We start from the raw sequence: 25,255 nt of genomic DNA on the forward strand, positions 1-25,255 counted from the left end.
TTCCTGGAAACTTGATCACATATAATGATACAATGCGAAGATTTTCCAATTTTTTGAATTTTTTGAATTTTTATGCCCGTTTCGAAATGCGATCAAAACAGCGGGTTTGACCGTTCCTAGCTAGTGGTTGAATCTTAAATTTTTTTGATGTTTCTCTGATTAAATAGATACTTATGTACCTAGAAATGATTTTTTGAAAAAATAAAGAGCAAACTATGAGGCAGCTGCAGTTCAAATTTGACCCGCTTCCAACTAAATCGGCGGAAATTTGTCTTTTTCACCAGAGGTGGATCAAGGATTTTGCCACCCAACTATTTGGTCAATTGTGAATCAAATATGGCCTAGTATTTTATAAAAATGATATGGTCCAATTTTGCAACAAATATATGGTAGCTCCTTCACAAAAAGAACTCAATTCGGGCACTCGGAAAATGGAAAATGAATTTTCCATACAAAGAAAATGAAAACGCCCTTAGGCAACATTGTTTGGAATTCCAAGATGCACCCTTTAGCACAATATGAGATCATTTGAACAAACTATGCCATGAATGTGGCCATAAGATTGATCATTTGGCTTAAAAACCGTGAATCTTCACGCATGACAGCTCATTTCTGAGAACTCATTTTAAAAATAATTGCCGTATTACAAGTTTAATATTTTTCCTGGAAACTTGGTCACATATAATGACACAATGTGAAGGTTTTCCAATTTTTTGATTTTTTTTTGAATTTTTTATGCCCGTTTCGAAATGTGATCAAAATGGCGGGTTTGACCGTTCCTAGCTAGTGGTTGAATCTTGAATTTTTTTGACGTTTCTCTGATTAAATAGATACTTATGTACCTAGAAATGATTTTTTGAAAAAATAAAGAGCAAACTATGAGGCAGCTGCAGTTCAAATTTGACCCGCTTCCTACTGAATCGGCGGAAATTTGTCTTTTTCACGAGAGGTGGATCAAAACTTTTTACACCCAACCATTTGGTCAATTATGCATTAAATATGTCCTAGTATTTTATAAAATTGATTTGGTACAATTTTGAAACAAATATATGGTAGGTCCTTTACAAAAAACTAATTTTGGGCACTCGAAAAAAGGAAAATGTTTTTTTTACCAAAAAACTCATTTCTCATGACATATTTTTAAAGATATTTATCTTATTTCATGTTTGTTAATTTTCTTGAAAACTTATTCACATTTGGTGACACAATGACAAGGTTTTTCATTTCCTTTTTGAATTTTCTCAGATCATAAAATAGCTGATATGATTTTAACACGCTATTTTTAGTCAACTACGACCAATTTAAATGGTCTTAACGTGGTACTGCATTTTAATTGGTCCGTGAACGTCTCATGCGGATCGTGCATGGAACACCGTCGGATGCTCGCGGATCCAACGGCAGCCTCGGCCGATCACACCAACCCCGAGCCCACCTAAGCTCTACTCATGGCCGTTTTCCATCCACCCCCGCCTCCTTTCTTTCTCTGCCCCTCACTCCCTCACAATCCCTCCCCCGAAACCCTTGCCACCGCCACCTACGCCTCTTGTTCCGGCATGTTCCGGCGGGCCTCGCCGGCGCGCAGCCCAGATCCGAGCTCCCCTGCCTCCGCTCTTCCCTCCCCTCCGGCCAGATCCGCCTCTCACGGCCCCGGTAGCTCATCCCCAACCCCTTCCCACGGCTAGGGTTTCGAGGATGGCGTTCCCACCAATTCCGGCGCGGCGGCGGCGACTGTGCTCCGCCCTCTTCGACGCCGACCAACCTAGCCGCATGGCACGGCCATGGCCATGGCGGCGGCCAGATCCACCCCCTCCCTCATCTCCTCGCCGCCGCCACCTCCTCCCCGTCCTGCAGCGGCGCGTCCCGCCACCACCTCCTTCCTCGATGGGTCCCGTAGTGACGCCCATCACGTCCCGCAGATGCCGTCCCCAATCCACACCGCGTTCCCCAATCCCCATCCCCAACCAAAATCTTCCCCATCTCCCCCGGCCAGTTCTCCTCCCGTCCGCGTCCCCTTCCCCACCCCCGCTCCCAGATCGCGCCGTGCGCCGCCCCTGACCGCCGCCGGAACCCCACCCCACCGGCGACGAGGCCAGACCCCCCGAGGGCCCAGCCAAGATGGTGCTCGCGCAGCTGGGCAGGAGCATCTCCCGCGCGCTTGCGCAGATGGGCAATGCCACGGTGATCGACGAGAAGGTTCTCGGGGAGTGCCTCAACGAGATCTCCCCCGCGCTCCTGCAGTCTGACGTCCGGAAGATCGTCAACCTCGAGACCCTCGCCGCCGGCACCAACAAGCGGCGCATCATACAGCAGGTCCTGCCCGCTCCACCTCCCTCAATTCATTTCCTGCGCTATTCGATCGAGGGACGCGCGTGCCAGGGGGGACTGGTCGGTTGGAGGCTGATGCCCTTGTGTTTTTCCTGCTGCAGGCCGTCTTCACGGAGCTCTGCAACATGCTAGATCCAAGGAAGCCGGTCTTCACCCCCAAGAAGGGCAAGCCCAATGTCGTCATGTTCGTCGGATTGCAGGGCCAGTCTGACTCACCAACCAACCTCGTCTGCTTGCTCTGTTTATTGTTCTACACCTATTACTGAATGTATATATGTACCACTCTGTGTGTAGCATTTTTCTAACTGTACAATAGCACTCACTCCTCTACTGTCACATAATAGATTAGCCTTGAATTCATCTAGTTTGGATCAAAATAGAACCATTGATTAATACTAGATGATTGTTACTGTAAATTTGGTTATAGATTTCTTTGAACTAGTTTGATTCCCTGCTGATCTACATCTTTTACTTACTCACATGCTTGACCGAATTTGCTACTGCTGTTACTCTAGTGGTGAACGAGATAGGCATTATATTGCTTGTTTCATTGCTTCCACAAATTAAAACTCAGTAATCTTGTTAACTGCTACCGCTGTCATGAACCACACATCTGAGATGAACTTGACATTGATTTGCTTGTGTGTCAAGTATGGATAGACTTTGCTATTCACCAGTATTCAGGCGGTTGAAGTGTGCGTGTTGTTGTGGCTGTTAGGATGTCGTTGGGTTGTTATCACTAGTACTAGTCCTATCAAATTGCATGTGAGTAGTTCATTACCATGCTATCCAGGGGATATTCATTTATGTGCCTGTGAATTCGTTCTTGGTGTGTATGTATGTATATGTGCTAGCAACATGAGTAGGAATTAGCATCATGCTCGGCCTGGATGGATTGCATGCATACATTGATCCAGGGAGAAGTGTATGGCCGATACAATCCTCTTTTTCACAAAGCTATTATACACTTTGGTAAATACAGTAATTTGTTCTTTACTAAATGCACTGCAAGTATGGATGCTGATGCATGCATGCATGCATCTAGGGTGAGTCGTACCTAGTTGTTCTTTATGCATCTCCAGTCGTACCTAGTATTGTTTTAATGGAATCAGTACAATTTCTGTGTACATAGGGATTGCTCTGTTTGCTTCATATTATGGTGTAAATGTCTTGCTAGCTTATTGTGGCAGCCGGCTGGATTATCGCTCATAGTGTCACTCGTATCACGCTACACTGGCTAGGCTTCTACCGGTTGTTCCGGTGCCGTGCTACGCTGGTTGGGCTTCTCTGGACCGGTAAAAAAAATTAAGAGAACGATCATTGGCATGGAGAGATCGATCCTTCCGTGTGATCCGTTCGATGAAAGAATGGGATCCATCGGGGTAGTACATTTGTACTGGTATGATGAACAAGAGCTTCCAGTTAATTACATAATATTGGTGATGTAGTTTTACTTGCTGTGTATGCTTGCTTAGTTGTTCATCGGGCCGCTCTCTTGTATCGTTTGAGTGCGCCAACTAGTTCGACCAGCCTCTCTATGATTTATTCTGATAGCTTATGGAGTCCTTCTATCTAAATTTGTGAAAAAATCGACCCAACAAAAAAATGTTAATCAGTCCTCTCTCTCAAAGTTGAGTTTGGGCTGCTGCATATGAATGATTTTTTTTTCGCAGTTTGACTTTGAGGATGTTGTTGCTGCTAAAGTAGCAACAACAACAATCACGCTTTGGTTCCCCAAAATTCAGATGGCACTTGCATCTCTGCATACACACACATATGAATATGCACCTCGGTTTGGCTCAGTTTGCATGTTTACATTTGCTTTAACTTTGACTGAAACTATCTTGGTGACACTTGCATCAATGGTGTGTTCTGCCCTTATAGATGTCCTTGGAGAAGATGGCCATTGGAGTGTAGGGGAGGAACAACCTTGTCCTGCTCGAGGAGGAGGAGGACCACCCGAGCTCGACGACAACACGGCAACAGGTAGCACTCGCCTCCCTCCCAAGGTGAAGGTCTGATCCGCCTGTTTAGATGGTCTGCTCTTGACTTATGCATGTGAGGGGAGAAGAAAGTCAATTGGACTGAATTATATTTGCATGTGAGGGGAGCGATCCTTTTGGTAGATGCAGAGTATAGATTCACAAAATTCACCACATGAGCGTACTACCTATATCCAAATTCTGGATACCACTTGCATGCTTGAAAAGATGATTTGATTGAATGCTTGAAAAGATGAGTCGCTAAAGTGAATGATGTGAGGGATGTTCTCACGTATTACTATTATTGTCATTCCTTTTCTGTCTTCTTTTGTCAGATTTTGTTTTTTGTAGTAATTTAAGTTCTGTTTTGTAGACCTATTTGTTTGTGTTACTGTTCTATTTGTCCGGTGATGAAAAACCTGTTAATCATACCATCTTTCGGGACTGATTGGTCGTAGTGCGCCCATGCTGTCATTCTGCAATTCTGAGGACAAATTAAACAGCTTGACTGTAATTTTTTTAATACTTTCGAACTTACATGTCATCTATTTTTCAGTTTTTTATTCTGTTGTTTACTATGTATAGAATATGGCTGGACAATGATGAAAACCGAATAAAACACCATCTTTTTGGACACCTAATGACTGGACAAATATGTTCATATTTTTTAAGTTGCTCTGATCTTTGTTGATAATTTTTTGGTCTAAAATATTTCTCTATGAAGAGAGTACAAGCAGATGCCATGTTGATATGTGTGCATCATCTGTGCTACCCTTGTGGTTGGCATCTGAGAGAAAAAAATTGTGCACTTTGTTCTTCTCATAAGTTACATTTTTTAAATTCTTCTGCTTTTTGTCCTGTTTGCACTTAGCTTCTATTATCCCTCTTTGTTGCACTTGGTCTAAGGGGGATGTAGTGGGCGTGGATAGAGAAATGGTTTACTTGCCAACCCTTTGCAGCGTTTGCCATTTCTTTGGATTAGTGGTAGTGATTTGAACCTTACCCGTGCTTCTGATTAATTCATGAAGGACAAGGGAAAACATGGTTGAATTTCTTAATACGAGACAAAAAGAGACAGTCTCATTATTGTCATTCTTTTAGATTCATGTGTTCTGTTTGACCATGGCTGTGATGATAAACACTTTCAACAAACATGCCAGTTCTGCTTCTGAAAATTCATGACTGAAAAACCTGTTATACAAGATCTGTTTAGTACTCATGTATTATGGTCGTGGCTTATTTAGTATGTGCTTGCTGTGCCTTGTGTATTGGTGCCTAATTAGCTTATGTTAGGGGATAATCTACTGGTTATAGCAAGATTTTACTCTTGTGCCGTGGAATAGATGGTTCATGTGTACTGCGATGTACTAGTTGAGCTCTGCTGGCTGTACTAGTTGAACTCTGCTCCTTCTAACTCATATCAATTTTGCTCCTGCTGCTGTACAAGTGATGCTTGTGTGATTGTTGATGGACAGGAACTAGCAAACTTTGTTGTTTTGCAACTGAATGAACGCAACTTCAGTTTGTATGTCACCCAGCTTGCTGTTGCGGTGGCTGTCGATGCCGGTGAGCCTGCAACATCTCCGATGAGCTGCAGGACCTGGACACCTTAGGTATGCCCTGCTCCTCCTCCTTCCACCCTCATCTCATGTGCGCCAAGTCCATCTATCTCATGTGCATGTAGATCATGATGTACCAGAACCCTGCAACAGAACTACTGATGTAATATGCAAAGAACAAATTAAAACCATGTTCTATATCCTGACTTGTTATTTTCTTATCTAGCAAATTGTAGACATGAATCTCTAGTTGACCTATTGTTTCATAGACATATATCTGCATTTCTGCTGCTTTATCATACATTCGATCCATAAATCTGCATTTTTGTGAAATTTTGTTAAATATATATTTTCCAGATAGTCTATACACTAAACCTGGAGGTTTGAATATCTACTCCAGGAATGAAAATGCTAAATGACTTTGTGTTCACCCTTTTACAGGAGCTCCAGGCCTAGGAAATTTCAAGTTTGAAGTGGCGTGTTCTGATAGTCCAGAAAAGTGAAGAAGTCTGGAGTGTATTTGTAGTAGGAGTTATATGTTCTGATAGAATCACATGTAATGGTGAAATGAATTATGTAAAGATTGTGCTATTAGTCAAAATTGGCATGTGGTTTGATAATTCTCATTTGTTTGCTGTTCTGACTGAAATAATTGTGTGGAAATTGAAACATTGGCTGTCTTTAATTAGAACCTGACAAGTGGAACCTAATAGTATTTGGCATATAAAAAGGCCATTTTCCAAATAATATTCATAGGAAAAAAACCTAAAAACTAAGGAAATGGACTGTAAAAAGGCCGAGGCCCAATTGAGAAATAGATGTGGCCCGAAAAAGAAACCAAAAAAGGATCACAACCCTGTAAATAAAAAGGCTGCAACGTTGGGCTTGGCCCATAAAGTCAACCAAAAATTGATAGGAAAAAATAGAAAGGCTGAATTAATGGGCTCGGCCCATCTAAAGTACCAAAATGGATCGGGCTAATTCTAAGTAATGACCTTTTCAATTGGTCGTAATTTTGCCACGTCAGATCCGACATGGCTTGGGCAGACAGCCAGTGACCAAAACAAAAGGTCATGGGTTCAACGACCTTCTGTTTTGGTCGTAAACGTCTACGACCTTCTCACAAAGAAGGTCGTTAATTTCAGTTTACGACCGCCAGCTTTTGACCTTCCGTTTTTGGTCATAAAAAGTCGCAAATGAAAAACTATGACCTTTCAGCGGCCAATAGTGAGGGTCATAAGTTGACATATTTCTTGTAGTGATTGCATGTGATGTTTATCCTTTATGCATCTTATTTTGCTTAGTTCGGCGGTAGCATTATAAGATGTTCTCTCACTAAATTTCAAGGTATAAGTGTTCTTCCTGAGTATGCACCATTGCTACAGTTCGTCGTGCCGAGACACCACGTGATGATCGAGTGTGATAAGCTCTACGTTCACATACAACGGGTGCAAGTCAGTTTTGCATACGCAGAATACTCGGGTTAAAATTGACGAGCCTAGCATATGCAGATATGGCCTCGGAACACTGAGACCGAAAGGTCGAGCGTGAATCATATAGTAGATATGATCAACATAGTGATGTTCACCATTGAAAACTACTCCATATCACGTGATGATCGGACATGGTTTAGTGGATATGGATCACATGATCACTTAGATGATTAGAGAGATGCCTATCTAAGTGGGAGCTCTTAAGTAATATGATTAATTGAACTTTAATTTATCATGAACTTAGTACGTGATAGTATTTTGCATGTCTATGTTGTTGTAGATAGATGGCCCGTGCTATTGTTCCGTTGAATTTTAATGCGTTCCTAGAGAAAGCTAAGTTGAAAGATGATGGTAGAAACTACACAGACTCGGTCCGTAACTTGAGGATTATCCTCATTGCTGCACAGAAGAATTACGTCCTGAAAGCACTACTAGGTGACAAACCCGTTGCAGGAGCAACACCAGATGTTGTGAACACCTGGTAGAGCAAAGCTGACGACTACTTGATAGTTCAGTGTGCCATGCTTTATGGCTTTGTACCGGGACTTCAACGACGTTTTGAACATCATGGAGCATATGAGATGTTTCAGGAGTTGAAGTTAATATTTCAAGCAAATGTCGGGATTGAGAGACATGAAGTCTCCAATAAGTTCTACAGCTGCAAAATGAAGGAGAATATTTCTGTCAGTGAACATATACTCAGAATGTCTGGGTACCACAACCACTTGACTCAGCTGGGAGTTAATCTTCCTGATGATAGTGTCATTGACAGAGTTCTTCAATCACTGCCACCAAGCTACAAGAGCTTCGTGCTAAACTATAATATGCAAGGGATGGATAAGACAATTCCCGAGCTCTTCGCAATGCTAAAGGTTGCGGAGGTAGAAATCAAGAAGGAGCATCAAGTGTTGATGGTCAACAAGACCACTAGTTTCAAAAAAAAGGGTAAAGGGAAGAAGGGGAACTTCAAGAAGAACAGCAAGCCAGTTGATGCTCAAGTGAAGAATCCCAAGTCTGGACCTAAGCCTGAAACTGAGTGCTTCTACTGCAAAGGGACTAGTCACTAGAAGCGAAACTGCCCCAAGTATTTGGCGGAGAAGGATGGCAAAGTGAAAGGTATATTTGATATACATGTTATTGATGTGTACCTTACTAATGCTCGCAATAGTGCATGGGTATTTGATACTGGTTCAGTTGCTAACATTTGCAACTCGAAACATGGGCTACGGATGAAGCGGATATTGGCTAAGGACGAGGTGACGATGCACGTGGGAAATGGTTCCAAAGTCGTTGTGATCGTCGTCGGCACACTACCTCTACATCTACCTTCAGGATTAGTTTTAGATCTAAATAATTGTTATCTGGTGCCAGCGTTGAGCATGAACATTATATCTAGATCTCGTTTAATGCGAGACGGTTATTCATTTAAATCAGAGAATAATGGTTATTCTATTTATATGAGTAATATCTTTTATGGTCATGCACCCTTGATGAGTGGTCTATTTTTACTAAATCTTAATAGTAGTGATACACATGTTCATAGTATTGAAGCCAAAAGATGCAGAGTTGATAATGATAGTGCAACTTATTTGTGGCACTGCCATTTGGGTCATATTGGTGTAAAGCGCATGAATAAACTCCATTCTGATGGACTTCTGAAATCACTTGATTATGAATCACTTGGTACTTGCGAACCATGCCTCATGGGCAAGATGACTAAAACTCCGTCCTCCGGAACAGTGGAGCGAGCAACAGAGTTATTGGAAATCATACATACTGATGTATGTGGTCCAATGAACATTGAGGCTTGCGGCAGATATCATTATTTTCTCACCTTCATAGATGATTTGAGCAGATATGGGTATATCTACTTAATGAAACATAAGTCTGAAACATTTGAAAAGTTCAAAGAATTTCAGAGTGAAGTGGAAAATCATCGTAACAAGAAAATAAAGTTTCTACGATCTGATCGTGGAGGAATATTTGAGTTACGAGTTTGGTCTTCATTTGAGACAATGCGGAATAGTTTCGCAACTCACGCCACCCAGAACACCACAACGTAATGGTGTGTCCGAACGTCATAGTCGTACTTTACTGGATATGGTGCGATCTATGATGTCTCTTACTGATTTACCGCCATTGTTTTGCGGTTATGCTTTAGAGACGGCTGCATTCACGTTAAATAGGGAACCATCTAAATCCGTTGAGACGACACCTTATGAACTGTGGTTTAGCAAGAAATCCAAGTTGTCATTTCTTAAAGTTTGGGGCTGCGATGCTTATGTGAAAAAGCTTCAACCTGATAAGCTCGAATCCAAATCGGAGAAATGTGTCTTCATAGGATACCCAAAGAAGACCGTTGGGTACACCTTCTATCACAGATCCGAAGGCAAGATATTCGTTGCTAAGAATGGATCCTTTTTAGAGAAGGAGTTTCTCTCGAAAGAAGTGAGTGGGAGAAAAGTAGAACTTGATGAGGTAATTGTACCTACTCCCTTGTTGGAAAGTAGTTCATCACTGAAATCAGTTCCAGTGATTCCTACACCAGTAAATGAGGAAGCTAATGATGATGATCATGAAACTTCAGATCAAGTTACTACAGAACCTCGTAGGTCAACCAGAGTAAGATCCGCACCAGAGTGGTACAGTAATCCTGTTCTGGAGGTCATGTTACTTGACCATGACGAACCTACGAACTATGAGGAAGCGATGATGAGCCCAGATTCCACAAAATGGCTTGAGGCCATGAAATCTGAGATGTGATCCATGTATGAGAACAAAGTGTGGACTTTGGTTGACTTGCCCAATGATCGGCAGGCCATAGAGAATAAATGGATCTTCAAGAAGAAGACTGACGCTGACGGAAATGTTACTGTCTACAAAGCTCGACTTGTTGCAAAAGGTTTTTGACAAGTTCAAGGAGTTGACTATGATGAGACCTTCTCACCCGTAGCAATGCTTAAGTCCGTCCGAATCATGTTAGCAATTGCTGCATTTTATGATTATGAAATTTGGCAAATGGATGTCAAAACTGCATTCCTTAATGGATATATCAAAGAAGAGTTGTATATGATGCAACCATAAGGTTTTGTCGATCCAAAAGGTGCTAACAAAGTGTGCAAGCTCCAGCGATCCATTTATGGACTGGTGCAAGCCTCTCAGAGTTGGAATATGCGCTTTGATAGTGTGATCAAAGCATATGGTTTTATATAGACTTTTGGAGAAGCATGTATTTACAAGAAAGTGAGTGGGAGCTCTGTAGCATTTCTGATATTATATGTAGATGAAATATTGTTGATCGAAAATGATACTGGATTTTTGAATAGCATAAAAGGATACTTGAATAAGAATTTTTCAATGAAAGACCTTGGTGAAGCTGCTTATATATTGGGCATCAAGATCTATAGAGATAGATCAAGACGCTTAATTGGACTTTCACAAAGCACATACCTTGATAATGTTTTGAAGAAGTTCAAAATGGATAAAGCAAAGAAAGGGTTCTTGCCTGTGTTAAAAGGTGTGAAATTGAGTCAGACTCAATGCCCGACCATTGCAGAAGATAGAGATAAAATGGAAGTCATTCCCTATGCTTTAGCCATAGGTTCTATCATGTATGCAATGCTGTGTACCGGTCCTGATGTGTGCCTTGCTATTAGTTTAGCAGGGAGGTACCAAAGTAATCCAGGAGTGCATCATTGGATAGTGGTCAAGAACATCCTGAAATACTTGAAAAGGACTAAGGATATGTTTCTCGTTTATGGAGGTGACAAAGAACTCATCGTAAACGGTTATGTCGATGCAAGCTTTGACACTGATCCGGATGACTCTAAGTCACAAACCGGATACATATTTTTATTAAATGGTGGAGCTGTCAGTTGGTGCAGTTCCAAGCAAAGTGTCGTGGCGGGATCTACATGTGAAGCGGAGTACATAGCTGCTTCGGAAGCAACAAATGAAGGAGTTTGGATGAAGGAGTTCATATCCTATCTAGGTGTCATACCTAGTGCATCGGGTCGAATGAAAATCTTTTGTGACAATATTGGTGCAATTGCCTTGGCAAAGGAATCCAGATTTCACAAGAGAACCAAGCACATCAAGAGACACTTCAATTCCATCCGCGGTCAAGTCAAGGAGGGAGACATAGAGATTTGCAAGATACATACGGATCTGAATGTTGCAGACCCGTAGACTAAGCCTCTCTCACGAGCAAAACATGAGCAGCACCAAGACTCCATGGGTGTTAGAATCATTACAATGTAATCTAGATTATTGACTCTAGTGCAAGTGGGAGACTGAAGGAAATATGCCCTAGAGGCAATAATAAAGTTGTTATTTATATTTGCTTATATCATGATAAATGTTTATTATTCATGCTAAAATTGTATTAACCGGAAACTTAGTACATGTGTGAATACATAGACAAACAAAGTGTCACTAGTATGCCTCTACTTGACTAGCTCGTTGAATCAATGATGGTTATGTTTCATAACCATAGAAATGAGTTGTCACTTGATTAACGGGATCACATCATTAGAGATTGATGTGATTGACTTGACCCATCCGTTAGCTTAGCACGATGATCGTTTAGTTTGTTGCTATTGCTTTCTCCATAACTTATACATGTTCCTATGGCTATGACATCATGCAACTCCTGAATACCGGAGGGACACTTAGTGTGCTATCAAACGTCACAACGTAACTAGGTGACTATAAAGATGATCTACAGGTGTCTCCGATGGTGTTTGTTGAGTTGGCATAGATCGAGATTAGGATTTGTCACTTTGAGTATCGGAGAGGTATCTCTAGGCCCTCTCGGTAATGCACATCACTATAAGCCTTGCAAGCAATGTGACTAATGAGTTAGTTACAGGATGATGCATTACGGAACGAGTAAAGAGACTTGCCAGTAACGAGATTGAGCTAGGTATTGAGATACCGACGATCGAATCTCGGGCAAGTAACATACCGATGACAAAGGGAACAACGTATGTTGTTATGCGGTTTGACCGATAAAGATCTTCGTAGAATATGTGGGAGCCAATATGAACATCCACGTTCCTCTATTGGTTATTGACCGAAGACGTTTCTCGGTCATGTCTACATAGTTCTCGAACCCATAGGGTCCGCATGCTTAAGGTTCGGTGACGATCGGTATTATGAGTTTATGTATGTAAGGAAGGTAGTTCGGAGTCCCGGATGTCATGACGAGGAGTCTCGAAATGGTCGAGACATAAATATTGATATATTGGATGACTATGTTTTGACATCGAAAAGGTTTCGAGAGAGTTCGGGCATATACCGGAGTACCGGGGGGTTATCGGAACCGTCAATGGGCCTTAATGGGCCATAGTGGAAAGGAGGAGGCCAATGAGTGTCGAAGCGGTCATTATTTTTTTCTTGGTACCTAAGGATATTAAAATCCCCTCCAATAAGCATTGGATACGGGTTATCCTTAGCCAGGTTCACCAGTTCACGGAGAAAAGCAGATTTATGCTCATCTTGGGCAGCCCCATAGACTGCGACCAGACTCCATGTAAAATTATCAGCCCTGTTTCATAAATGAAATTTCATATGAAATTCACCAGTCGAAAAGGCCAACAAGTCCATAGACGTGGTTTGTATCCCAAGAAGGATTCCTCCAGACCTTCCACGAGCTGGTAGACTATGCCATGTGAAGTCGAAACCACCTGATAGGTGATCGAGGACGAGCGGGCGGAAGTCACATTTACCAGCCTCGGAAATTGCCACGAAATCTAGCTCGTGTTCTCGCACACAATCACCGACGGGTTTATGTTTAGCCAAGTCCGAGAGACCTCTGCTATTCCAAAACATGCCTCTCATGTGGAAACTCGGATTGGTGTGGAGATTTTCGCCTTCTTGGGCGCTTTTTGTTTCTTTTAGAGGACTGCGATTTAGATTTCCGTGAAGACGCTGTGAAGTCACAAAACATGGACCTAGGTCTTGCGTCATCCAAACCAACCTTGGTAACCTCACCAACCAAGTGGGAGATCAGCGAACCATCATATTTGGCAACCGCTTCATCATCCTCCTCGGTTTCGGGGTTAGGTAGGGTGTTATTACACTTTGAATAAACCTTTAAATGGTCAATCTCCATTGCTTATGTGCCTCAACCGACAGGTTAATTTCATTATCGTTCTTTCCCATAGATACACCAATGTTCTTTAAGCTACTAGTAATACGAGTATCTAGAAAAGAAAGGAAAGATTGAGTGGACGAGGTACCTGCTATGGGGTCCAAATTCCTCAAGGCCTAGCGGCGCATCGCCTTCACTAGAGAGTGCTCGTCAGTTGTAGAGGAACCATCGGCGGATGTGTCATGACGGTTACTACATCGAAGAGGGGAAGCCATCCCTCTAGACATGGTCCCCGTCGGTGTATTCGGCTGAGTTGTAGGGGTCCAAACTGTCCCAGATGTCGGTGTAGAGGGACGCGCCGCAGGTCCAACTAGAACAACCGCAACGGGTGCAGTGGCCGAGCCATGCACACGAGCCGCTGCTGGACCGAGTGGAACCACGGCGACCGGGGAACGTGTTAGAGAAGCTGGCGCGAACGACGTCGAGGAGCCTCGCAAGCGATCTGAGGCAGCAACATCTGCCTGCTCGGCCGGCGGTGCAGCCGCGCCCATGATCAGCTGCCCGAGCATCGGTGCTGGGGCGGCAGCATGCACTGCATGTTGTGCACACACACCCACAGCCGCATGCCCCTGCATGAGAGCACATGTAGCCATAGGCCATCCCGTAGCAGTCTCATCTGTGGCTGGCTGCATATGCATGGGTGCAGCACCCGGTAGCTCCACAGACTTCTGTATGCGTGCTAAAGAACTATTTTGACCATCTGTGTGTGGTGCAGCATGGGTCGAGCTCGGGACGACCACATCAAGGTGCTCCACGGTGCCGACACTGACATTTCCAGCCCGTGACGATGTACTTCCACTATCATTTTGAGTGGTTTTGGCTCTCTTGCTAGCATCCCAGTCCGACATATTCTCATCTCGATTAGCACCATCATCATGGTCATCATTATGGCGTTCCCAAATACGTGGTACAAAGTCAGCCTCAGGGACAAAGTCATCCTCCTCCAGCACATATCGGAACTCATATCCATTAAGCTTGACGTAAACATCAGTGGAGACCGAGTCTTCATTACTTCCTTCCTTCTTGATGAATATATCTGAAGAAATCACAGCAACTCGGATTCACACAATACCGTGACGGCGCAAGCATAACAAGTCAACATCCCGAGTTGAACCAGTTACGGATCCAACCGCCCACAGACCAAGGAAATGGCGGAGAGGGGGTGGGACACCGGTGACATGAACCCAAACTGGCTGCAACGGAAGCGAGGATCAAGCCTCCTCGACTTTCCACTCACTAAAAGAGATCTTTACATCATGTTATCTCTTGCTAGCAACAACAAGCAAAGCAGCAGCGAGCAGCACTAGCACCAGCAGGGCAACGACAAGGCAGCAACGTAGAGCCCCAGTAACGTAGGAGCAGCAGTAGCAGCCATGAGCAGCAACAAGCAGCAGCAAAAGGGAGGGAGGCTAGGAGTAGTAGCACACACGGTTGGGCGCGGAGCTTGGCCAGGGAGTGGGGCCAGAGGGGCGAGGCAAGGGAGCCCGACGCGGGGTGAGCACGAACAGGGCGAAGTCTGGCAATGGTGACCACAACGAGCATGGGAGTGACGGCTAACGAAGTGAACTGAGGGGGCTATTGGGGAATGCAGTATTTAAATTTTTTCCTATGATCATGCAAGATCTATCTAGGTGATGCATAGCAACGAGAGGGGAGAGTGGTCCACGTGCCCTCCTAGACCGAAAGCGAAAGCGTTTAGTAACGAAGTTGATGTAGTCGAACGTCTTCGCGATTCAACCGATCCAAGCACCGAACGTATGGCACCTGCGTGTTCAGCACACGTTCAGCTCGATGACGTCCCTCGAGCTCTTGATCCAGTTGAGGACGAGGGAGAGTTTTGTCAGCACGACGACGTGTTGACGGTGATGATGAAGTTACCGGCACAGGGCTTCGCCTAAGCACTACAACGATATGACCGAGGTGTGTAACTGTGGAGGGAGGCACCGCACATGGCTAAGAGAAGACTTGGTGTGACTTTGGGGTGCCCCTTGAGGCCCTTCTCTCCTTTCCCCTAAAGACAATTAAGGCCCATTACTCTCCCGGGGGGTTCCGGTAACCTCCCGATACTCCGGAAAATACCCGAAACACTTCGGAACTATTCCGGTGTCCGAATATAACCTTCCAATATATTGATCTTTACCTCTCGACCATTTCGAGACTCCTCATCATGTCCGTGATATCATCCGGGACTCCGAACAAACTTCGGTCATCAAATCACATAACTCATAATACAAATCGTGATCGAACGTTAAGTGTGCGGACCCTACGGGTTCGAGAACTATGTAGACATGACCGAGACACATCTTCGGTCGATAACCAATAGTGGAACCTGGATGCTCATATTGGCTCCTACATATTCTACGAAGATCTCTATCGGTCAAACCGCATACAAACATACGTTGTTCCCTTTGTCGTCGGTATGTTACTTGCCTGAGATTCGATCGTCGGTTTCATCATACCTAGTTTAATCTCGTTACCGGCAAGTCTCTTTACTCGTTCTGTAATGCATCATACCGTAACTAACTCATTAGCAGTCACATTGCTTGCAAGGCTTATAGTAATGTGCATTACCGAGAGGGCCTAGAGATACCTCTCTGATACACGGAGTGACAAATCGTAATCTCGATCTATGCCAACTCAACAAACACCATCGGAGACACCTGTAGAGAATCTTTCTAATCACCCAGTTATGTTGTGACGTTTGATAGCACACAAGGTGTTACTCCGGTATTCGGGAGTTGCATAATCTCATAGTCAAAGGAACATGTATAACTCATGAAGAAAGCAATAGCAATAAAACTAAACAATCATTACGCTAAGCTAACGGATGGGTCTTGTCCATCACATCATTCTCTAATGATGTGATCCCATTCATCAAATGACAACACATGTCTATGGTTAGGAAATTTAACCTTCTTTGATTAATGAGCTAGTTAAGTAGAGGCATACTACGGACACTTTGATTGTCTATGTATTCACACATGTACTAAGTTTCCGGTTAATACAATTCTAGCATGAATAATAAACATTTATCACGATATAAGGAAATATAAATAAAAACTTTATTATTGCCTCTAAGGCATATTTCCTTCAGTCTCCCACTTACACTAGAGTCAATAATCTAGATTACATAGTAATGATTCTAACACCCACGGAGTCTTGGTGCTGATCATGTTTTGATCGTGAGAGAGGCTTAGTCAACGGGTCTGCAACATTTAGATCCGTATGTATCTTGCCAATCTCTATGTCTCCCTCCTTGACTTGATTGCGGATGGAATTGAAGCATCTTTTGATGTGCTTGGTTCTCTTATGAAATCTGGATTCCTTTGCCAAGGCAATTGCACCAGTATTGTCACAAAAGATTTACATTGGACCCGATGCACTAGGTATTACACCTAGATCGGATATGAACTCCTTCATTTGCTGCTTCTGAAGCTGCTATGTACTCCCTTTCACATGCAGATCCCACCACGATGCTTTTCTTGGAACTGCACCAACTGACAGCTCCACCATTCAATATAAATACGTATCTGGTTTGTGGCTTCGAGTCATTCGGATCAGTGTCAAAGCTTGCATCAACGTAACCATTTACGACGAGCTCTTTGTCACCTCCATAAATTAGAAACATATCCTTAGTCCTTTTTAGGTATTTCAGGATGTTCTTGCCTGCTGTCAAGTGATCCACTCCTGGATTACTTTGGTACCTCCCTGCTAAACTAATAGCAAGGCACACATCAGGTATGGTACACAACATTGCATACATGATAGAACCTATGGCTTAGGCATAGGGAATGACTTTCATTTTCTATTTATCTTCTGCAGTGGTCGGACATTGAGTCTGACTCAACTTCACACCTTGTAACACAGGCAAGAACTCTTTCTTTGACTGATCCATTTTGAACTTCTTCAAAACTTTATCAAGGTATGTGCTTTGTGAAAGTCCAATTAAGCGTCTTGATCTATCTCTATAGATCTTGATGCCCAATATATAAGCAGCTTCATCGAGGTATTTCATTGAAAAATTCTTATTCAAGTATCATTTTATGCTATCCAGAAATTATGTATTATTTCCAATCAACAATATTTCATCACATATAATATTAGAAATGCGACAGAGCTCCCACTCACTTTCTTGTAAATACATGCTTCTCCAAAAGTCTGTATAAACCATATGCTTTGATCACACTATCAAAGTGTATATTCCAACTCCAAGAGGCTTGCACCAGTCCATAAATGGATAACTGGAGCTTGCACACTTTGTTAGCACCTTTTGGATCGACAAAACCTTCTGGTTGCATCATATACAACTCTTCTTTAAGATATCCATTAAGGAATGCAGTTTTGACATCCATTTGCCAAATTTCATAATCATAAAATCCGGCAATTGCTAATATGATTTGGACAGACTTAAGCATCGCTACGGGTGAGAAGGTCTCATTGTAGTCAACTCCTTGAACCCGTCGAAAACCTTTTGCAGCAAGTCGAGCTTTATAGACAGTACCATTACCGTCAGCGTCAGTATTCTTATTGAAGATCCATTTATTCTCTATGGCTTGCCGATCATCGGGCAAGTCAACCAAAGTCCATACTTTGTTCTCATACATGGACTCATCTCAGATTTCATGGCCTCAAACCATTTCGCGGAATCTAGGCTCATCATCGCTTCCTCATAGTTCGTAGGTTCGTCATGGTCAAGTAACATAACCTCCAGAATAGGATTATCGTACCACTCTGGTACGGACCTTACTCTGGTTGACCTACGAGGTTCAGTAGTAACTTGATCAGAAGTTTCATGATCATCATCATTAGCTTCCTCACTGATTAGTATAGGAATCACTGGAACTGATTTCTGTGATGAACTACTTTCCAATAAGGGAGAAGGTACAATTACCTCATCAAGTTCTACTTTCCTCCCACTCACTTCTTTCGAGAGAAACTCCTTCTATAGAAAGGATCCATTTTTAGCAACGAATATCTTGCCTTCGGATCTGTGATAGAAGGTGTACCCAACTGTCTCCTTTGGGTATCCTATGAAGACACATTTCTCCGATTTGGGTTCGAGCTTATCAGGTTGAAGCTTTTTCACATAAGCATCGCAACCCCAAACTTTAAGAAATGACAACTTGGGTTTCTTGTCAGACCACAGTTCATATGGTGTCGTCTCAATGGATTTAGATGGTGCCCTGTTTAACGTGAATGCAACCGTCTCTAAAGCATAACCCCAAAACGATAGCGCTAAATCAGTAAGAGACATCATAGATCGCACCATATTTAATAAAGTGTGGTTACGACATTCGGACACACCATTACGTTGTGGTGTTCCAGGTAGCGTAAGTTGTGAAACTATTCCACATTGTTTCAAATGAAGACCAAACTCATAACTCAAATATTCACCTCCACGATCAGAGCGTAGAAACTTTATTTTCTTGTTACGATGATTTTCCACTTCACTCTAAAATTCTTTGAACTTTTCAAATGTTTCAGATTTATTTTTCATCAAGCAGATATACCCATATCTGCTCAAATCAACTGTGAAGGTTAGAAAATAACGATACCCACCGTGAGCCTCAACATTCATTAGATCGCATACATTAGTATGTATTATTTCCAATAAGTCAGTTGCTCGTTCCATTGTTCCGGAGAACGGAGTTTTAATCATCTTGCCCATGAGGCATGGTTCACAAGCATCAAGTGATTCATAATCAAGTGATTCCAAAAGCCCATCAGCATGGAGTTTCTTCATGCGCTTTACACCAATATGACCTAAACGGCAGTGCCACAAATAAGTTGCACTATCATTATTAAACTTGTATCTTTTGGCTTCAATATTATGAATATGTGTATCATTAATATCGATATTCAACAAAAATATTCCACTCATCAAGGGTGCATGACCATAAAAGATAGTACTCATATAAATAGAACGACCATTATTATCTGATTTAAATGAATAACCGTCTCGCAACAAACAAGATCCAGATATAATGTTCATGCTTAACGCTCGCGCCAAATAACAATTATTCACGTCTAAAACTAATCTCGAAGGTAGATATAGAGGTAGCGTGCCGACGTCGATCACATCGACTTTGGAACCATTTCCCACGCGCATCGTCACCTCGTCCTTAGCCAATCTTCATTTAATCTGCAGCCCCTGTTTCGAGTTGCAAATATGAGCAACAGAACCAGTATCAAATACCCAGGCACTACTACGAGCATTAGTAAGGTACACATAAATAACATGTATATCAAATATACCTTTCACTTTGCCATCCTTCTTATCCGCCAAATACTTGGGGCAGTTCTGCTTCCAGTGACCAGTCCCTTTGCAATAGAAGCATTCAGTCTCGGGCTTAGGTCCAGACTTGGGCTTCTTCACTTGAGCAGCAACTTGCTTGCCATTCTTCTTGAAGTTCCCCTTCTTCCCTTTGCCCTTTTTCTTGAAACTGGTGGTCTTGTTAACCATCAACACTTGATGCTCCTTCTTGATTTCTACCTCCGCAACCTTTAGCATTGGGAAGAGCTCGGGAATTGTCTTATCCATCCCTTGCATATTATAGTTCATCACGAAGCTTTTGTCTCTTGGTGGCGGTGATTGAAGAACTCTGTCAATGACACTATCATCAGGAAGATTAACTCCCAATTGACTCAAGTGATTGTGGTACCCAGACATTCTGAGTATATGTTCACTGACAGAACTATTCTCCTCCATCTTCAAGTTATAGAACTTATTGGAGACTTGATATGTCTCCAACGCATCTATAATTTTTGATTTTCCCTGCTATTATATTATCAACCTTGGATGTTTTATATGCATTTATATGCTATTTTATATGATTTTTGGGACTAACCTATTAACCTAGAGCCCAGTGCCAGTGCCAGTTTATGTTTTTCCTTGTTTTTGAGTATCGCAGAAAAGGAAAACCAAACGGAGTCCAATTGACCTGAAATTTCACGGAGATCATTTTTGGACCAGAAGAAGCCCACGGAGTACCGGAGATGGGCCAGAAGAGTCCCCAGGACACCACGAGGGTGGGGGCGCGCCCTACCCCCTAGGCGCGCCCCCCTACCTCGTGGCCGCCTCGGGGACCCCCCTGACTTGTTCCCGACTCCAACACCTCTTATATAACCCAAAACTTCCAGAAAGAAACCTAGATCGGGAGTTCCACCGCCGCAAGCCTCTCTAGCCACCGAAAACCTGTCTAGACCCGTTCCGGCACCCTGCCGGAGGGGGGAATCCCTCTCCGGTGGCCATCTTCATCATCCCGGCGCTCTCCATGACGACGAGGGAGTAGTTCACCCTCGGGGCTGAGGGTATGTACCAACAGCTATGTGTTTGATCTCCCTCTATCTCTCGTGTTCTTGATTCGGAATGATCTTGATGTATCGCGAGCTTTGCTATTATAGTTGGATCTTATGATGTTTCTCCCCCTCTACTTTCTTGTGATGGCTTGAGTTTTCCCTTTGAAGTTATCTTATCGGATTGAGTCTTTAAGGATTTGAGAACACTTGATGTATGTCTTGCATGTGCTTATCTGTTGTGACAATGGGATATCACGTGATCCACTTGATGTATGTTTTGGTGATCAACTTGCGAGTTCCGTGACCTCGTGAACTTATGCACAGGGGTTGGCACACGTTTTCTTCTTGACTCTCCGGTAGAAACTTTGGGGCACTCTTTGAAGTTCTTTGTGTTGGTTGAATAGATGAATCCGAGATTGTGTGATGCATATCGTATAATCATACCCACGGATACTTGAGGTGACATTAGGGTTTTGGTTGATTTGTGTCTTTAGGTGTTATTCTAGTACGAACTCTAGGATATATTGAACGGAAAGAATAGCTTTGTGTTATTTTACTACAGACTCTTGAATAGATCGATCAGAAAGGATAACTTTGAGGTGGTTTCGTACCCTACAATAATCTCTTCGTTTGTTCTCCGCTATTAGTGACTTTGGAGTGACTCTTTGTTGCATGTTGAGGGATAGTTATATGATCCAATTATGTTATTATTGTTGAGAGAACTTGCACTAGTGAAAGTATGAACCCTAGGCCTTGTTTCCTAGAATTGCAATACCGTTTACTCTCACTTTTACCACTTGTTACCTTGCTGTTTTTATATTTTCAGATTACAAAAACCTATATCTACCATCCATATTGCACTTGTATCACCATCTCTTCGCCGAACTAGTGCACCTATACAATTTACCATTGTATTGGGTGTGTCGGGGACACAAGAGACTCTTTGCTATTTGGTTGCAGGGTTGTTTGAGAGAGACCATCTTCATCATACGCCTCCCACGGATTGATTAACCTTAGGTCATCCACTTGAGGGAAATTTGCTACTGTCCTACAAACCTCTACACTTGGAGGCGCAACAACGTCTACAATAAGAAGGTTGTGTAGTAGACATCAAGACTTCATATCTCTCAATTCGGGCAGTTTCTTGAAATATTAACTACAACTCCTGGAACATCTCATATGCCCCATGACGTTCAAAACGTCTTTGAAGTCCTGATTCTAAGCCGTAAAGCATGGCACACTGAACTATCGAGTAGTCATCAGCTTTGCTCTGCCAGACGTTCATAACATCTAGAGTTGCTCCTGCAGCGGGTTTTGCACCTAGCGGTGCTTCTAGGATGTAATTCTTTTGTGTAGCAATGAGGATAATCCTCAAGTTATGGACCCAGTCCGTGCAATTTCTACCATCATATTTCAACTTAGATTTCTCTAGGAACGCATTAAAATTCAAGGGAACGGTAGCACGGGACATTGATCTACAACAACATAGATATGCAAAATACTATCAAGTACTAAGTTCATGATAAATTAAAGTTCAATTAATCATATTACTTAAGAACTCCCACTTAGATAGACATCACTCTAGTCATCTATATGATCACGTGACCCACATCAACTAAACCATGTCCGATCATCACGTGAGATAGAGTAGCTTTCAATGGTGAACATCACTATGTTGATCATATCTACTATATGATTCACATTCGACCTTTCGGTCTCTGTGTTCCAAGGCCATATCTGCATATGCTAGGCTCGTCAAGTTTAACCCGAGTATTCTGCACGTGCAAAACTGACTTGCACCCATTGTATGTGAACGTAGAGCTTATCACACCCAATCATCACGTGGTGTCTCGGCACGATGAATAGTAGCAACGGTGCATACTCAGGGAGAACACTTGTACCTTGAAATTTAGTGAGGAATCATCTTATAATGCTACCGCCGCACTAAGAAAAATAAGATGCATAAAGGATAAGCATCACATGCAATCAAAATAAGTGATATGATATGGCCATCATCATCTTGTGCCTTTGATCTCCATCTCCAAAGCACCGTAATGATCACCATCGTCGCCGGCTTGACACCTTGATCTCCATCGTAGCATCGTTGTTGTCTCGCCAATTATTGCTTCTATGACTATCGCTACCGCTTCGTGATAAAGTAAAGCAATTACATGGCGATTGCATTTCATACAATAGAGCGACAACCATAATGCTCCTTCCAGTTGCCGATAACTTTTACAAAACATGATCATCTCATACAACAATTTATATCTCATCACGTCTTGACCATATCATATCACAACATGCCCTGCAAAAACAAGTTAGACGACCTCTACTTTGTTGTTGCAAGTTTTACGTGGCTGCTACGGGCTTCTAGCAAGAACCGTTCTTACCTATGCATCAAAACCACAAGATTTTTCATCAAGTGTGCTGTTTTAACCTTCAACAAGGACCGGGCGTAGTCAAACTCGATTCAACTAAAGTTGGAGAAACAGACACCCGCCAGCCACCTGTGTGCAAAGCACGTCGGTAGAACCAGTCTCATGAACACGATCATGTAATGTCGGTCCGGGCCGCTTCATCCAACAATACCGCCGAATCAAAGTAAGATGTTGTTGGTAAGCAGTATGACTATTATCGCCCACAACTCATTGTGTTCTACTCGTGCATATAACATCTACGCATAGACCTGGCTCGGATGCCATTGTTGGGGAACACAGTATTCAAAAAATTTCCTACAATCACGCAAGATCTATCTAGGTGATGCATAGCAACGAGAGGGGAGAGTGTGTCCATGTACCCTCGTAGAACGAAAGTGGAATCGTTTAGTAATGCGGTTGATGTAGTTGAACGTCTTTGAGATTCAACCGATCCAAGCACCAAACGTACGGCACCTCCGTGTTCAGCACACGTTCAGCTCGATGACGTCCCTCGAGCTCTTGATCCAGTTGATGACGAGGGAGAGTTTCGTCAGCACGACGGCGTGTTGACGGTGATGATGAAGTTACCGGCGCAGGGCTTCGCCTAAGCACTACAACGATATGACCGAGGTGTGTAACTGTGGAGGGGGGCACCGCACACGGCTAAGAGAAGACTTGGTGTGCCTTTCGGGTGCCCCCTTCCCACGTATATAAAGGAGGGGGAAGAGGAGGCGCGCCATGGGGGGGTCCTACTTGGATTCCCGATCCAAGTAGGATTCGCCCCCCTTCCTATTCCAACTAGGAGAAGGAGGGAAGGGAGAAGAGGGGAGAAGGAAAGAGGGGGGGCGCCCCCTCCTAGTCCAATTCGGACCAGCCCATGGGGGGCACCCCTTGAGGCCCTTCTCTCCTTTCCCCTAAAGCCCATTAAGGCCCATTACTCTCCCGGGGGTTTCGGTAACCTCCTGGTACTCCGGAAAATACCCGAAACACTTCGGAACCATTCCGGTGTCCGAATATAACCTTCCAATATATCAATATTTACCTTCGACCATTTCGAGACTCCTCGTCATGTCCGTGATCTCATCCGGGACTCCGAACAAACTTCGGTCAGCAAATCACATAACGCATAATACAAATCGTCAACGAACGTTAAGCGTGCAGACCCTATGGGTTCGAGAACTATGTAGACATGACCGAGACACATCTCCGGTCAATAACCAATAGCATAACAACATACGTTGTTCCCTCTGTCATCGGTATGTTACTTGCTCGAGATTTGATCATCGGTATCATCATACCTAGTTCAATCTCGTTATTGACAAGTCTCTTTACTCGTTCCTAATGCATCATCCGGTAACTAACTCATTAGTCACATTGCTTGCAGGGCTTATAGTGATGTGCATTACCGAGAGGGCCCAGAGATACCTCTCCGATACTCAAAGTGACAAATCGTAATCTCGATCTATGGCAACTCAATAAACACCATCGGAGACACCTGTAGAGCAGCTTTATAATCACCTAGTTATGTTGTGACATTTGATAGCACACAAGGTGTTCCTCCGATATTCAAGAGTTGCATAATCTCATAGTCAGAGGAACACGTATAAGTCATGAAGAAAGTAATAGCAATAAAACTAAATGATCAATATGCTAAGGTAACAAATGGGTCTTGTCCATCACATCATTCTCTAATGATGTGATCCCGTTCATCAAATGACAACGCATGTCTATGGTTAGGAAACTTAACCATCTTGTATTAACGAGCTAGTTAAATAGAGGCATAACAGGGACACTCTGTTTGTCTATGTATTCACACATGTACTAAGTTTTCGGTTAATACAATTCCAGCATGAATAATAAACATTTATCATGATATAAGGAAATATAAATAACAACTTTATTATCGCCTCTAGGGCATATTTCCTTCAGGGGCAAGCCGGGGAATCGGACGGGGGCCTCACCACCAGCTCGTGGGCAAGGTTGGAGAGGCTTGAGGAGGCCGGGGTGTACCGGAGAGGCGGGG

At 43.1% G+C, this 25,255-nt stretch overlaps 1 protein-coding gene and 3 non-coding genes across 6 annotated transcripts; all 4 read left to right on the top strand.

The window, feature by feature from the left end:
* Positions 1-1,445: 1,445 nt before the first annotated feature.
* On the top strand, positions 1,446-6,486 carry LOC125509963 (signal recognition particle subunit SRP54 2-like). 3 transcript variants are annotated; one of them, XM_087534460.1, is made up of 5 exons: positions 1,446-2,310; positions 2,427-3,724; positions 4,210-4,311; positions 5,783-5,920; positions 6,308-6,486. In XM_087534460.1, the coding sequence occupies exons 1-2, from the start codon at positions 2,116-2,118 to the stop codon at positions 2,589-2,591; spliced, it is 360 nt and encodes a 119-aa protein (XP_087390586.1). In that variant the 5' UTR covers positions 1,446-2,115; the 3' UTR covers positions 2,592-3,724; positions 4,210-4,311; positions 5,783-5,920; positions 6,308-6,486. The 3 variants fall into 3 exon arrangements, with proteins under 3 accessions (XP_087390586.1, XP_087390587.1, XP_087390585.1); XM_087534461.1 differs by having other exon boundaries at positions 2,427-2,593; XM_087534459.1 differs by having other exon boundaries at positions 2,427-4,311.
* LOC147959576 (small nucleolar RNA SNORD96 family) lies at positions 4,709-4,800 on the top strand. Its single transcript, XR_015612458.1, has one exon. It is a non-coding gene; the product is annotated as a small nucleolar RNA SNORD96 family (small nucleolar RNA).
* On the top strand, positions 5,290-5,374 carry LOC147959577 (small nucleolar RNA U36a). Its single transcript, XR_015612477.1, has one exon. It is a non-coding gene; the product is annotated as a small nucleolar RNA U36a (small nucleolar RNA).
* On the top strand, positions 5,428-5,518 carry LOC147959578 (small nucleolar RNA Z223). Its single transcript, XR_015612460.1, has one exon. It is a non-coding gene; the product is annotated as a small nucleolar RNA Z223 (small nucleolar RNA).
* Positions 6,487-25,255: the final 18,769 nt, after the last annotated feature.

The sequence above is a fragment of the Triticum urartu genome, chromosome 7A, assembly GCF_056163025.1.
Source record: "Triticum urartu cultivar PI428250 chromosome 7A, HENAU_Tu73, whole genome shotgun sequence".
NCBI lineage: Eukaryota > Viridiplantae > Streptophyta > Magnoliopsida > Poales > Poaceae > Triticum > Triticum urartu.

Coding starts and splice junctions, on each gene's coding strand:
- LOC125509963 (XM_087534459.1), top strand. CDS start 2,116: ATGGTGCTCGCGCAGCTGGGCAGGAGCATCTCCCGCGCGCTTGCGCAG. Junction 2,311..2,426: donor AGCGGCGCATCATACAGCAG/GTCCTGCCCGCT, acceptor TTCCTGCTGCAG/GCCGTCTTCACGGAGCTCTG.